Below are 13,668 nucleotides of genomic sequence, written 5' to 3'. Positions count from 1 at the left end.
GAAATAAAATTTTGCACAGATCTCCACGTAAGATCTCATGAATAAAGCATCGACTAAGACTAAGATTTGGCACTCCCGTTTATTTTATCTCGGATCACTTATCATTAAGGGTGCTAGGGCAACTACTCTGTATTTGAGATTCTCTTTAAGCTTGTACGCCCTATTTGAGTGAATTTCGCCTTTTCGACATGATAACCAAGTTCAAATTATCTTTTGCAAGATAGGTTCAAATTCCTGGATGTACCATGTGACTTTATCTGAAGTGTATATGCAGACCCAGTTTTTCAGGCTAAATTTTCGTACCGTCAGAAACATGCAATTTGACATTCACATGTCAGCATATGTTATTCCCCTGCACTGTCAACTGTCAACAGCAAAAAATGCAGCTGCAAGCTAATAATGCAAGTTAATTGACATCTGTGCGCTCTAGTGGTGCACTCCAGCTAAGTTCAATGTGTCCAGTACGCAAGCTTGGCTGCTGTTTAGAAGTACCAATCCTGAAGACCATTGTGTGTTACTACTGCTAGTTAGTCGCACGTTGCAGTCGCCATCTGTTTAGGAGTACCAATCGTGAAGAATTAAATAATTTATCTGTAGGAATGACAGTGTTTGCTTCGATTCCTTGGAAACATTGCTCTCACTCCGCGCATTACGGCTAACCATAACACCCCAAGGGTTTATCTTTCAACAAGAAGAAAAGGGAAGCAAATAATAAGACTACAGGTTTCAGCTGATGTATCCCTATTAGGGCAATCTGATGGCAATTCAGTAAGCAGGAGGTTGAAACCTGACCTGGAATTTCAAGATAATTTCAATCAAATGCAAACACTCAGGTTTCAGCCTTCGTACATGTCATGTCATGTCAGGAAATTAAAACGCTAGACCAGTCTAGAGCATTGGAAGCGAATACAGAGAACCAAACGGGTGAACATCCGATGCCTTGTTTTATTATCAAACCATGGGCTGCTTATGAAAGCTTCAGACAAGACACAATTAGATAACTCGAACTAGCTCCACATTATTTGTTTCGCTGGAGCTGGAAATGTAAGCTCTACATTCAGGAGCAGCCCATTTCACAGTCCATGTTCATATCTGAAGGGCATCAGCGATCGAGCTAGCAAGGCTCAACACCTCAAATGGAGATTGTTGGCTGATGGCTTTCACCGTCTGAGGGCACGAATCCGTGATCCAGAAGTAAGCAAACTGGTCACCTGGCCCAGCTGCCATAAAATTAAAACAATGAGCAAACCAAAGTTTGAATAGCTGAAAAACAGGGGAAAGGGAGAATCGCCAATTACCAGAATTAGCAGTCATGAAGCGTTCATATGACTGATTGGGGAACACAGCATGAGTTACATAGGCGCTAACTTTTGTAGCACCATGAGCAGCCAGAACTTTCTGCAGAACACAGTTGAACAGAACATAAATACTCATGGAAAAAAGGGGAACGTAACAGTATATGCAGCTAAAAGTCCAGACTGCATCATACTTAATTGGCACTTGAAATATGTTACTTCTATTTCGCTGTACAATGACATGAAGTAAATATGTCACACCAAATCGACCACAGCGTGAAAATTCACATGCCACTGACTCTTGCTATAACCAGGTTTGCCGAAGGAATGGAATTGAACTTATTAGCTTTACATGACTTAGCCTGCTGGTAGTACTATGAAATGTGGATTCAGGTAAAATTTGCATTGTACAGGGCATTACGTATTTCGGTTGGACAACTAGAAATGATGCCACAAGACTGTACCCATCAGCAATTGCAACAGAATGAGAGATAGTTACCTGGCACTCTCTAAGAGTTCCACCAGATTGCACTAAATCATCAACAATAACGACATGTCGCCCTTCAGGGTTCCCTTCTTTAATCCGGACTATCCTCTTGTCGCCTTCACGGACCTTCGCACAGACAACCTATATAGTCAAACAGCTCCATCATCAAAAGGGAGAGGGATCCTCTGACATGCAAGAGGAAAGTCAGGGAGCTACAGTGGCCTCTTTGTGTAAAATATGGAAGGCAAGTTAGAGATCCGACACTGCCCAGGAATCACTGTAGATGCACAAATTACTGTGGACAATCACTGTACATAATCGTTGTGTTAAATTGCAGCTTATGAAAATCTAGAGAAGGGAAGTCAGGCTACTGTAGCTTCCCCTGACTTCTCTTCCTAAGTCAGAGGATCTGAGGCCTGAAAACTTAATACCGCGTAATCTCTCTGTTTATCACAAACAGAAAGGAACATGAAAATTAGACACATCCAAGCATTCGCACAGAAGAGCAGACTGACCACCGGGAAGTTGGCCAACGACTTGTGGAAGCGCTTCCACGCCCCATCATCTGGGAAGGCAATGGTGACCTGCAGCACACGAGGAGTCAGACAAGCAGCAGCAGCAACAACAAGGATTCACAGCACAGTTGGAAATTAGCAGGAAATGGCTGGGGTCGCACATTGTCGGCGTCGGGGAGCTGGCTGAGGCGCTGCAGCAGGAGTGGTATGCCGGTCTCGAAGCAGGGCAGGACGTCGTCCCCGAAGTAGAACCTCTCCTGGAGCGCGTGGATGTCGTAGATGACGACGCTGGTGGGCCCGCCGCGCGACTTGGGGATCATGGAGAGGATGCGCGCGAGCGTGAATGCGGTGGCGACGTCGCCCTCCTCCTCGACGCGCTCGAAGGTGCCCGTGGGGAAGAAGGGCAGCACGAGCGTGAAGGAGGCGATGAAGAGCTTGGGCAGCGCGAAGATGACGGAGATCTGCTCGAAGATGATCGCCGGCGAGCTGAAGGAGGCGAGGAAGGCCACGTGCTGCCCCCGGATGTCGTGCGCGTTGTTGATGAAGAGGTTCGGGAACCCGTCCGGGAAGTTCCTGGCGGCGCCATGGAGTCGGGAGGGGTTAGATGAGAGAGGTTGAACAGAATCGAGGAGGAGGGGAGGTAGGGGGAGGGGGCGGCGCGCGTGGCGTACCTCCAGTTGATGGACTGGAGCTGGATGGCGTCGGAGGCGGCGGCGACCTTGAGGGCGAGCTCCTCGCACTCGGCGCAGTAGAAGAGGTTAATCTGCTTCTTCACCTTGTGCCTCGGGACGGCGACGGCGGCGGCGGCGGCGGCGACCTCCATCTCGTCCCGGCAGGGGGCGGCAGCGGCTGCGGCGGGCGCGGGGACAGGGGAGCGGCGCGTGGGAAGAGGCTCTGACGGCGACGAGGTAGGTGGTATCGAGACGCGCGCAGCCAAGCAGGTCGTCCGGGGCCGGGAGTATCGATTCGATTCTCCTCTCGGCCTCCCAATTATTGCCGCCCGGCTAAACCCTAGACCCCCAGCCGCGGCGCCACTGCCAGGACAATACGAGTACGTGTTTGTCGCCGTGGCACTTGGTAGCATGGGATGGGATTGGTTGGGTTTAATGCTAGGCGAGCGAAGCAGGGAAAATGATGGCGAGTTTGGATTTCCATGGACGAAATCGCCTGGATTTTTATGGGCGAGAGAGATTGTTTGGGCTGGGGCGGCATGGCTGGAGCCGGCGTGGAGCGCGCCGCCGCCCGGACGGCGACCGTCGTGAACCACGCAGCCACCCCGCGGCGCCGTTGCGACGTCTCTTTCTCGCCCAGAGCACTGAGCACTTCACATTTCAGGTGTTGATTAGTAACAATAGGTTTGCTGGAAACCGGCACAAATTTCACAGGAATCTTTGCATTGCAGATGAGGTCGAAAGGCAGTAAAAATTACTGGAGATCACACCATTTCTTTTACTGGAAATTGCGACAAAAATAGGAGTAAAAAGCTTTTTTTTTACGCTGAAAAGAGAAACTAAGGACAACACTGGGTATGAAAGTTTGTAGCAGCAGAGATGTCCGTATGGTTAAACACAAGTTCTACAGAAACAATGAACCTGAAGATAACAAAAAACTTCTGCTACTGAGAGATATGGGGCTCACTTATTCCCCACTTGCCTGGTGGGGCCTAATTTACATACAGCACCAACGCGCCATGTCTACTGTGTGCAACTATCCTTGAGCCAAAAACAATGTATAATCACAAGTTACAGGCATATCTGGTCTATCCAAAAGGTCTACAGAAACCAATATTCAAAACAAGGCCAAAACTTCGGCGCCGTGCCGATCACCACTCTGACAACAGCATTTTCGCTTCAAGCCTGTTCAGCAAGGAGGTGAGACTGAATCACCAATAGCTTTCTCTTTCCAGCGGCATTCCTCTGCTTGAACAGCCAAGGGGGCATAAGGAGTGGATTGCCGGGTTTGTGAGAATCTAGCTCACGCATTCATCGGATATGGGGTGGCTCTTTTCCAGGTTGAATTTGGGCTCGCTGGGATAGACAAAGACGGATGTGGCCGAGGTTGGAGGAGTCAATGCAGCAGAGTACCTCACCGAAGTTACCGTTATCCTCGGCAGCTGCTGGGAGCCGGAACCAAGCGGCACGAGCTTGTGACTAACGGTATGCTCGGTTTTCGGCAGAATGAATGCGGCATGATTGTGTGCCCCAGAGAAAACAAAGTTCTGGGAATCAACAAGAGAGTACTTGATTTCCTGGAGTAAGGATGTTGAATTGTGGATCTTCACATAGAAAGTGAACGGCGTCCCGAGGATAGCGTAGGGAGGGCACTCAATGCTCACAACAAGCGGCGGCTCCTCGATATGAACCTCGGGTAATCTTTGCTTCATGGTAACACGCCTATCTTGATTCTCTCCAAGGACTAAATCTCTTGACCAGTTCAGGCAAAGTTCACCTAAATAAAAGTCCGGATTGCTGGCCCTTGGATTGACTGAAAATATTGCCTTGTATTCTGCGCTAGGAGCAACAACTGCGTATTCATCAGATAGTCCGCTGATTTGTTCCACTGGGCACAGCTGCTTCCCATCACCATCAGATTCAATGGCTATCGAGTGCAAACGCAAAGGGACCTCGGTGCAATTTCTAGCACTCACAATAAGCATATTGGACTCGTTCATAGCAAGTGAATCTTTTTTATTGTCGCCGCTTGAGGATCTGATCCTAGATAGCAACAAGGGTTCTCGCCTAAATGGTCTCAAAAACTGGTGACCAACTATCATGGGGATCTTTCCTTCAACTTGCAAGCTTCTGTGCACGTTAAGTCTGTGTAGTGATGCATCTTCACTCGAGTCTAGAGAATAGCCAAGTGAAACATAGAGCATGAGTGACTTTGCTCCATGCCATTTAATTTCCAATTTGCAGGACCAGGAATCACCCGCAACTAGCGTGGGAACTGATACGACCCCAAATGAATATTGAATCTTTTTAATGTTATCAACTTCTTCCTTCGACACTTCATCCCCACTTGCGGTTGAAACACCAAGAAGTTCAACGTGATGGCTTTCAGATTCGTCTGCTTCCCCTGGACTCATCAGAAGACCACCGCCTTTGGCATCGACGAGATTAATTTTCAGCTCACCAGAATGAACTGCGTGCCCTTTTGATAATATGGTTACTGGGACAACAAACAACTCTCCAACCAGCGCAGGGCCAGTAGAATCTAAGACAAGGTCAACTTGAGTGTCTGGCTCTTCGACTTGAATCAATTTCTGCCCGGAAAAGGCAAGTGCAGCATCCTTTGTAGGCAATGTCTCCACTTGATCCTCAAATTTCCACAGCGGAAAGTCTTCCATTGAAGCAGGACTTTCAGCCTGGCAGCAAACCAGAAGGTGCTTATTTATTGTTGCCTTCACCGATAAACATTCCAACTTTCCACTTTGTCCTGCAGAAAGTACTCATAGTATTACTTCAATTTTACAACTCGTGGTAGGAAAAAAGAATATCAGCACCAACAGATGGAGAAGAAAGCTTGATATTCCCACACCAAGAAGCAAATAGGCAGGCTATAAATTATGAAAAATGAACAGGTCAAAATATAATAAGCTACAGCTACAGTATCAACTTTCGGATATGGCAGAAAATTGGCTGTGCTCTTTGTATCATCTAATCATGAAAAGCCCTTTTTTTCTGTCACAACAAGCCAACTAGCCCACACAATCGCATGGTTAATAAATCCCAAGTTAATGGTTAGAGTTTGTTTCCTCAACAATTTTCAATTTTTTCTGATTAATATTTACTGTTCCAGTTGTTTATTTGCCAAGTTATGTGAAGGTATGCATTGTACATCCTCGGTCGCACCCAATGGAACTTGCAACTGCCACACACCTTTATCTACCCCTATCCTCACGTGCTTCTCTCTCCTTATCTCTTCCAATCCCCACGATACAACTGCACCGCCACACCTCTCTCCTCCGCTCTGCTCTCCACCAGGCAGCGTGCTGCCACAAGAGGCCATGATGTCGGTGCCCAAGCTGTGGCATCGCAGACTGAGGCAGAGGAGGCGTTGCCGCGGTTGCCCGATGATGGTGAAGGCTGGAACGAGATAGGAGGCGGCAGCACTGGCGGAGGCGAGGGCGAAGCTTAGTGGTGGGATGGGACAATGCCAGCACCAGGCTACAGGGATGGCCTGGGCAGCGGCAGACTGACGGTTGGTACATATGGGGCAGGGGCAGCGCCGCTGGCCACAAACGGCAGGGGACAACTGCATGGGCAACGGGCTGGCCAGCGGCTCAACGAGGAAAAACTGTGATGGAGGTGGTTCCTCGACGACGAGGCGGGAGGATCCGGCAGTGGAAGAACCACTGGAGATGGAGAAGACGATAGCTCAGCTGTCAGACTTGACCATGTAGGGTGCTTGACCGCGAATTAGTCATCCCTTAACCAATGTGTGCTCTGGAGCATGGAGTCTTTCAAAGGAATATCACAGCTATTATAATTGGACTGTACCATATAACAAATGGATTAGATTATTTTCCTTGTCTCCAATTCAACATGAGATGTTCCCCCTTCTATCATAATTAATGGGACAACTTCTAGGATTTTCTTCTCCAACTCATGTGGTGCATCGGTGCATCCAATCTCGCCATCTGTGTTTGTACATTATATATAGGATAGTACTCTGGTCTCTGGCAATTAACATCAAATGCTGCCTAGCATGGATGAAAATTTAATGAAACAAATAGCGCATAACTGCTAAGAGAGTACCTGATTTAATTTCATGCGTCAACCGCATCCATTTATTGCTGAACAATGTAAGAGAAGTAGAATGGACAACTTGGCCATGAACATCTGAATTCAACGTAGAAGAATTTTCCTGTGCACTAACCATGACAAAGTTACAGTCAGATTGGTTGAACTGAACCTCCAATTGATCAATTGCAACTGGAGAAGGAAGATGAGACAACAATGACACGCTGACAAGCAGAGGTGAGCCAGGTTTTACAGATTGGTCATGAAAAGCAACAGATGCAACAAGCACTATTCTTAGAGGACTTATTTGATCAATAACTAGTTGAGTAGATTCTTCCGTCAATTGAAGATTAAATTCATCATCCATAACTTGGGATGTATGTTTTCCTTCAAGAATATTGACAACTTCTTGCTGTATTTCCTCTCTCCTGGAAATGGTAGGCCAACCTGCTGGTCCATTACTTTTATTTTCAGAGTTGCCCTGTACACTGCCAGAGAATAACGGTAGTGCAGCCATCTCTAGTGAATAGCTGATAAAATTCACCAGAGAATTAAGTTTCTTTGAGCATTCTCTCAAGTAACCCAGGTTTTCCCAAAGCAAAGTAGTCCAGCCCTCCTGACGGTATAGACCAGCGACGCCATCAAAAAGTTTTTTTGCGTTACCAAATTCCCCAGCTGCATAATATTCTATAGCCATTCCAGCACTACAGGAAGAAGCCATTCTCGTAGCCCCTAGACTCAGAAATGATTCATAAGCTTTTCTGAACAATGCAATTATCTCGTACGAATCTTGAAACCTTTCAGCTTCTGACAAAGCATAACTGGTATATTCTGTATCAGAAAGGCTGCAATCACAGTGTGAAGTATAAGTATTAATCTTAAAGTTGTATTATCAATTAAAAACAGGCATCAAGAAAACTTACGGAAGCACAGAAATGGTATCTCCTTCCTCAAACAGGCGGACATACTGGCCAACATATACAGAAGACATTACTGAGTCAGGTATTTCGCTATCACCGGTAAGATTTGCCCTTGACGGAGGACACTCTAAAGCACACCTCTTCTCTCGGAGGTAATTTGCCGCTAACTGCCAGAAGGAAATGTATGATAGATTAAGTGTGATCCAGTAAAAGAAATGTGGCTCTCAATTACAGTGCTGTGTACAGAAGATTTAAACTGAACCTGGTAGTAGTAAGCTGGCTGAAATTCCCACTCAGTCAATGCATTGTCAGCAGTACCAAACCGAGGGGATATTGTATCTGGAACAGTTGTTGATGTTGTCTCTATTAGCTCACCAAAGACAAGGAACTGCCTGCTAAACCATTCCCAATGAAGAAAAGCGACTTCTGGTGATCCAACAACACGCTCAAAGCTTCGGATATGTTTACGGAACCATGTGATTGCTTCTACGACCTTCCCAGCATGAAGTAGCAATGTTGATATCTTAAAGTGAAATTGATCGGCGACTGCTTTTATCTCAACTAGGCGTTGGGTTGGAGGCAACCTTGTTGAAGTCCCAATCATCTAAATATGAGCGCATTGCCAATGGAAAGTGTCAAAATTAATAGAAACTTTATAAGCAACGCTGGCAGATCAATCAAACTGTAACAAATTTAGAAGGCAATGTATAAACATAAATAGGGAGGATGGAACGAAGTGTTGTTTGGACTACTTTTAGTGAATGCAGAATGCTATATAAGGATATCAGATGCTTGCACAGCTTTCTTTTTAGTATGAAGTGATCAAGAATAGCATTACACTTCCCTAAAAAAAAGAGAATAACATTTACACAATGGTGCTTTTCTTAATTCTTTCCTTAATTACTTCTAAAATAATTTGGCATGCCAACCATTGATTTACTTAATTATGACTGTTGACAAGGCTATATCAGTTAAGGCATAGGACTGCCGGTCACACCTCACGCAAAACACGAACTCCTTCCTCGTAGAACTTCAATGCTTCTGGCCAATCCCGTCTAAACTCCGCATAAACAGCAACCTGGTGTAAGAAATCAGAAACATCAGAATAATGCAAATAAAAAGGTAGAAAATTCATTCACATGTTCTGGTTAACAATCAAGTCGGTGTAAGTGAAAGGCTTTCTTTACAGTACTTCTACAATCATAATCTAAGTAAGAACCAGACTGATGATCAAACCATGAGTCTGGCGTTTCAGGTTTTCGCCGGTCAGACCGCCGGTTCACCAGTTCGATTGTCGGTTCAATAGGTAAAAAAACAATTTGAACGTACTAATATAATAGGGGAGGAACGTTAAATAATGTAACTTCTTTCAATTTGACACCTAGCTAGCCTGTCTCGGTTGGTTACTGGGCTGAGATTAGTACTTCGGCTTCGCTTTTGAGGGCACCTGCGTTCGAATCCCATGCAACGCAATAAAATTTTAGCACTCACGCCCATCAACCGGTCCAACTGCCTGGTTTTATTCCCCGGTTTATAGAAAAACCGTCTGGTTCAGCCGATTTTCTGCGGTTTGATTGCAGGACGGTCCATGAAGCTCAAAAAACCGCCAGGGCTGCCTGTTCCGGGTTTTTTCGGTCGGACCGGTCTGGTCCGGTTTTTAATACTATGCCTACAATGGTACTTAGGAACACTTATTAATAGCACTAGAATGGATGAGACAGGGATCCTTACCTTGAAGCAGTAGCGGACACTCAGCTCCACAGAAGAGAAGTTCCTCTTCTCAATGCGGGCTTCTATCCTTCGCCCTTCCTCCTTATAGTATGTGGAACACAGCTCCGCAAAAATAGTCCTCAATCTGTCAACAAGGTTGGAACAGCAGATGAATTATGAGATGTACTTTCAAGGAAATTATCATAAATAAAAACTGGTGCAAGCTTTTTCACTCTCAACTTGAGGAGAAATAACATGTCTGAGAAACTAACTTGAGGAGAGATGCGTTCCGTTCTGCTTCATCACTCTCAACCAACACAATCAGGTGCTTAGAATCAATCTCCGCACGTTTTCTCAGGGCAACCATAACTTCCTCACCCAGCTCATCTGCAGGATATAATTGTGTGTTTGCTTAAAATCGTTTTCCTAATTGGCATGTCACTGATGGGAGGTTTGACCCACTAATATCAAGCAAGTATAGGATCCTCTTTGTGAGTAGGCACATGTCCTCCATTATCATGGTATATAGGGCACAAGCCCTGCAGTGTTCTGACTAATGGTCGATAGATAAAAGAGACCACTAGGGGTGGACAAGACGTTACTTACCACCAGCTTGAGTCTGTACAAGGATCACCACCAATTTACTATGTCTTCCCTGGATTATAGACCTGCGCAAAGAAAAGTAAATCATTTGACATTTGTAATTTCAAGATGGACTACACTTGCTACTGTTCCAAAGGGTCCAACAAGTTCCTAATCCCGACAGATGAAAAGATTGCTCATTCGCATTATAACATTGATAATTATAAATGTGAAACTGCACGTGTCGATTTGGGATCAATGCTAAAGGATGAAGAGGAGGTACTTGAGGTTCTCGAGATCGGAGCAGGCCTGGAGCCACTGGGCGGGGTCGCCGGTGACCTGATCGGCCCGGAACATGGCGGCGACGGCGGCGGGCACCCGCGTCCGGTGCTTGAGGAGCCAGTCCTTCTTGAGGATCCCCGTGGCGGCCTGCGGCGGCGCGAGCGGGTCGCGGCTCTTGGCGGTGCGTGAGAGGATGTTGGCCTTGGCGAAGTCCGGGAGGGCCAGCGTGTTCATGGGCGGCTGCTGGGAGCTGAGCGCCGCCGAGATCGTGGAGTGCATCTCCGGGCACCCCACGATGGACACCAGCGACACCGGCGGCGTCCGCAGCTCCTCCGGGTAGTCCTCCATGACCGCGTCCGCCCCACCCCGCGGTCGCCGCGAGGCTGCCGGGCGAAAGGTCTCCGATCCCGGAGCCGCGCGCGGCGGCGGTCGTCGAGGTAGGCGGACGCGAGCTCGGATCTGTGATGGCTGGCTGTTCCGTGCGTTCGGAGGGACGGGGACGAGGGGGACGCGGAAGTATAACAGTGAAACAAACGGGTGCTGGTCTGGCTTGGCTAGGTGTAATAGTGTGCATAGTTTGAGTGCTTCTTTGTAAAGTTTTGGGGGATTTCGTGCAGTTTTTGGGCACGTTCTTATTTGTCCTTCAGATTCGACCCTTTCATCTTCTGGCTGGATATAAGCAATACAATGCAATGCAACATGTCAAAGCATCTCTAACATCATCACATAGCATCTGTTTCGATGGTGAGCGAATGCGGTGGGTTTTCTGACAGTGCATGCGTTCAACTCGCTCCCCCCCCCCTCGTTCGGCAATGGAGAGGGGATTGGCCCGGTTTAAAAAAATCATCTCTCGATCGCTTATAATTCGTTAGGCCATCTCCAACGGCGGCCCACAAAAATCCTCCCGCATCCGTCCGGGGACAGGGGGGAGCAGTCCGCGGACACAGAGACGGCATCCAACCATAGCTGCATACATCCTGCTTTCCTTATTTTTTTTAAGTCCGCACGATCAAATGGCCGCACACAAAGGGTACATACGTTAAAATGGCCACATACATCACTAGTTCAAATTAAAAAAAATTCAAATATTACATCCCAACATTGTTGCCCTTTCACCGCCCACTGATGCTCAATCAGATCTTCCTTCGGCTGCTCGTGAGTTAGTCGATGCCGAATTTGTTGATGCATTTGAATAAACTCTTCAAATGTGACCGGATTCTGGTCTGGAAGTTGGATAGGATCACCCATGTTCTCAAATTTCAGAGATGTGGCAGCATCGTCACCCTCATTCTCGATGATCATGGTGTGCATGATCACACAACATGTCATCACCTTCCATAAGGTCTCCGGATCCCATTATTGTGCAGGTCCACGAACAACTGCAAAACAGGTCTGCCACGGTATAGTGGCAAGGAGGAACTTTTCCTCCAGTCAACCTCACAAACAACGGCGATCATTGCAGCACATTGATGTCATTGTGAGACCCGAGCATGCCAAAGAAAATGTTCTAAATCCAAAGATCCTATGATGCATCTGCTTCAAGAATGATTGTGGGCTTTTTTACATGACCCTGATATTCCCCTTGTAAATTTATCATCAAATAAAGTCAGGACATCTCCAAGCCCACTTTTATCAAAATTTTCATAAGATTGATCATTATCCAAAGTAGTGGGATCATTATTACCTAGAGTTGACACTTTTCCAAACTCACTTTCAATATTATTGCAAACATATTCATCATGAGGCTTAAAAAATTCAAGATCATAAGAAGCATTATCACCCCAATCATGATCATCGCAATAAGTAGTGGAAATAGCAAAATTAGCATCCCCAAGCTAAAGGTTTTGCATATTATTAGCACAATTGACATTAATAAAATTTATAGTAACATCATTGTAATCATGCTTTCCATTCAAGGAGCTATTGTGAATCACTTCATAAATTTCTTCTTTTAGCACTTCAACACAACTTTCAGATTCATGAATTTCAAGAAAAACTTCATAAAGATATTCTAGTGCACTCAACTCACTAGCAATTGGTTCATCTTAGTTGGATCTTTTAAAAAGATTAGCAAGTGGATGAGTGATGACCCATAACTATAGGGGATCTATCGTAGTCCTTTCCATAACTAAGAGTGTCGAACCCAACGAGGAGCAGAAGGAAATGACAAGCGGTTTTTAGTAAGGTATTCTCTTCAAGCATTGAAATTATCGATAACATATAGTTTTATGATAAAATAATTCGTAAGGGGTAACAAGTAACAAGTGTAACTAAGGTGCAGCAAGGTGGCCCAATCCTTTTTGTAGCAAAGTACAAGCCTGGACAAACTCTTATATAAAGCAAAGCGTTGCCGAGGACACATGAGAATTGCTGTCAAGTTAGTTTTCATCATGCTCATATGATTCACGTTTGTTACTTTGATAATTTGATATGTGGGTGTGTTGGGAAACGTAGTAATTTCAAAAAAAATCCTACGCACACGCAAGATCATGGTGATGCATAACAACGAGAGGGGAGAGTACCGTCTACGTACCCTCGTAGACCGTAAGCAGAAGCGTTATGAGAACGCGGTTGATGTAGCCGTACGTCTTCACAATCCGACCGATCCAAGTACCGAACGTACGGCACCTCCGAGTTCAGCACACGTTCAGCTAGGTGACGTCCCACGAACTTCGAACTAGCAGAGCTTCGAGGGAGAGTTTCGTCAGCACGACGGCGTGATGACGGTGATGATGATGCTACCAACGCAGTGCTTCGCCTAAGCACCGCTATGATATGACCGAGGTGGATTATGGTGGAGGGGGCACCGCACACGGCTAAAAGATCAACTGATCAACTTGTGTCTCTTGGGGTGCCCCCTGCCCCCGTATATAAAGAAGTAAGGGGGGAAGCTGGCGGGCCCCAGCAGGGCGCGCCAGGAGGAGGAGTCCTCCTCCTAGTGGGAGTAGGACTCCCCTTTCCTAGTCCCACTAGGAGGGGAAAGGAAGGAGTGGGAGAGGGGAAAGGCAAGGGGGCGCCACCTCCTTCCTTGTCCTATTCGGACTCAAGGGGAGGGGCGCGCGGCCCTGCCCTGAACGGCCCCTCTCTCTCTCCACTAGGACCCAACAAGGCCCATTAACCCCCGGGGGTTCCAGT

The 13,668-nt window shown here is 46.6% G+C and overlaps 2 protein-coding genes across 2 annotated transcripts; both read right to left on the bottom strand.

The window, feature by feature from the left end:
* Positions 1-764: 764 nt before the first annotated feature.
* Positions 765-3,426, bottom strand: LOC119317645 (ribose-phosphate pyrophosphokinase 4-like). The gene is made up of 6 exons (XM_037592127.1): positions 2,969-3,426; positions 2,459-2,870; positions 2,298-2,366; positions 1,795-1,923; positions 1,299-1,398; positions 765-1,220 (listed from the first exon to the last, which is right to left on the bottom strand). The coding sequence occupies exons 1-6, from the start codon at positions 3,379-3,381 to the stop codon at positions 1,087-1,089; spliced, it is 1,257 nt and encodes a 418-aa protein (XP_037448024.1). The 5' UTR covers positions 3,382-3,426; the 3' UTR covers positions 765-1,086.
* A 398-nt stretch (positions 3,427-3,824) lies between these two features.
* LOC119317643 (trafficking protein particle complex subunit 11-like) lies at positions 3,825-11,064 on the bottom strand. Its single transcript, XM_037592125.1, has 9 exons — positions 10,535-11,064; positions 10,276-10,337; positions 9,942-10,056; positions 9,691-9,814; positions 8,957-9,037; positions 8,222-8,563; positions 7,963-8,126; positions 7,055-7,884; positions 3,825-5,732 (listed from the first exon to the last, which is right to left on the bottom strand). The coding sequence occupies exons 1-9, from the start codon at positions 10,879-10,881 to the stop codon at positions 4,267-4,269; spliced, it is 3,531 nt and encodes a 1,176-aa protein (XP_037448022.1). The 5' UTR covers positions 10,882-11,064; the 3' UTR covers positions 3,825-4,266.
* Positions 11,065-13,668: the final 2,604 nt, after the last annotated feature.

The sequence above is a fragment of the Triticum dicoccoides genome, chromosome 6A (assembly GCF_002162155.2).
Source record: "Triticum dicoccoides isolate Atlit2015 ecotype Zavitan chromosome 6A, WEW_v2.0, whole genome shotgun sequence".
NCBI classification, from domain to species: Eukaryota; Viridiplantae; Streptophyta; class Magnoliopsida; order Poales; family Poaceae; genus Triticum; species Triticum dicoccoides.
The sequence above is the reverse complement of the archived record's forward strand: the minus strand, read 5'-3'. Positions and strand labels throughout refer to the sequence as shown.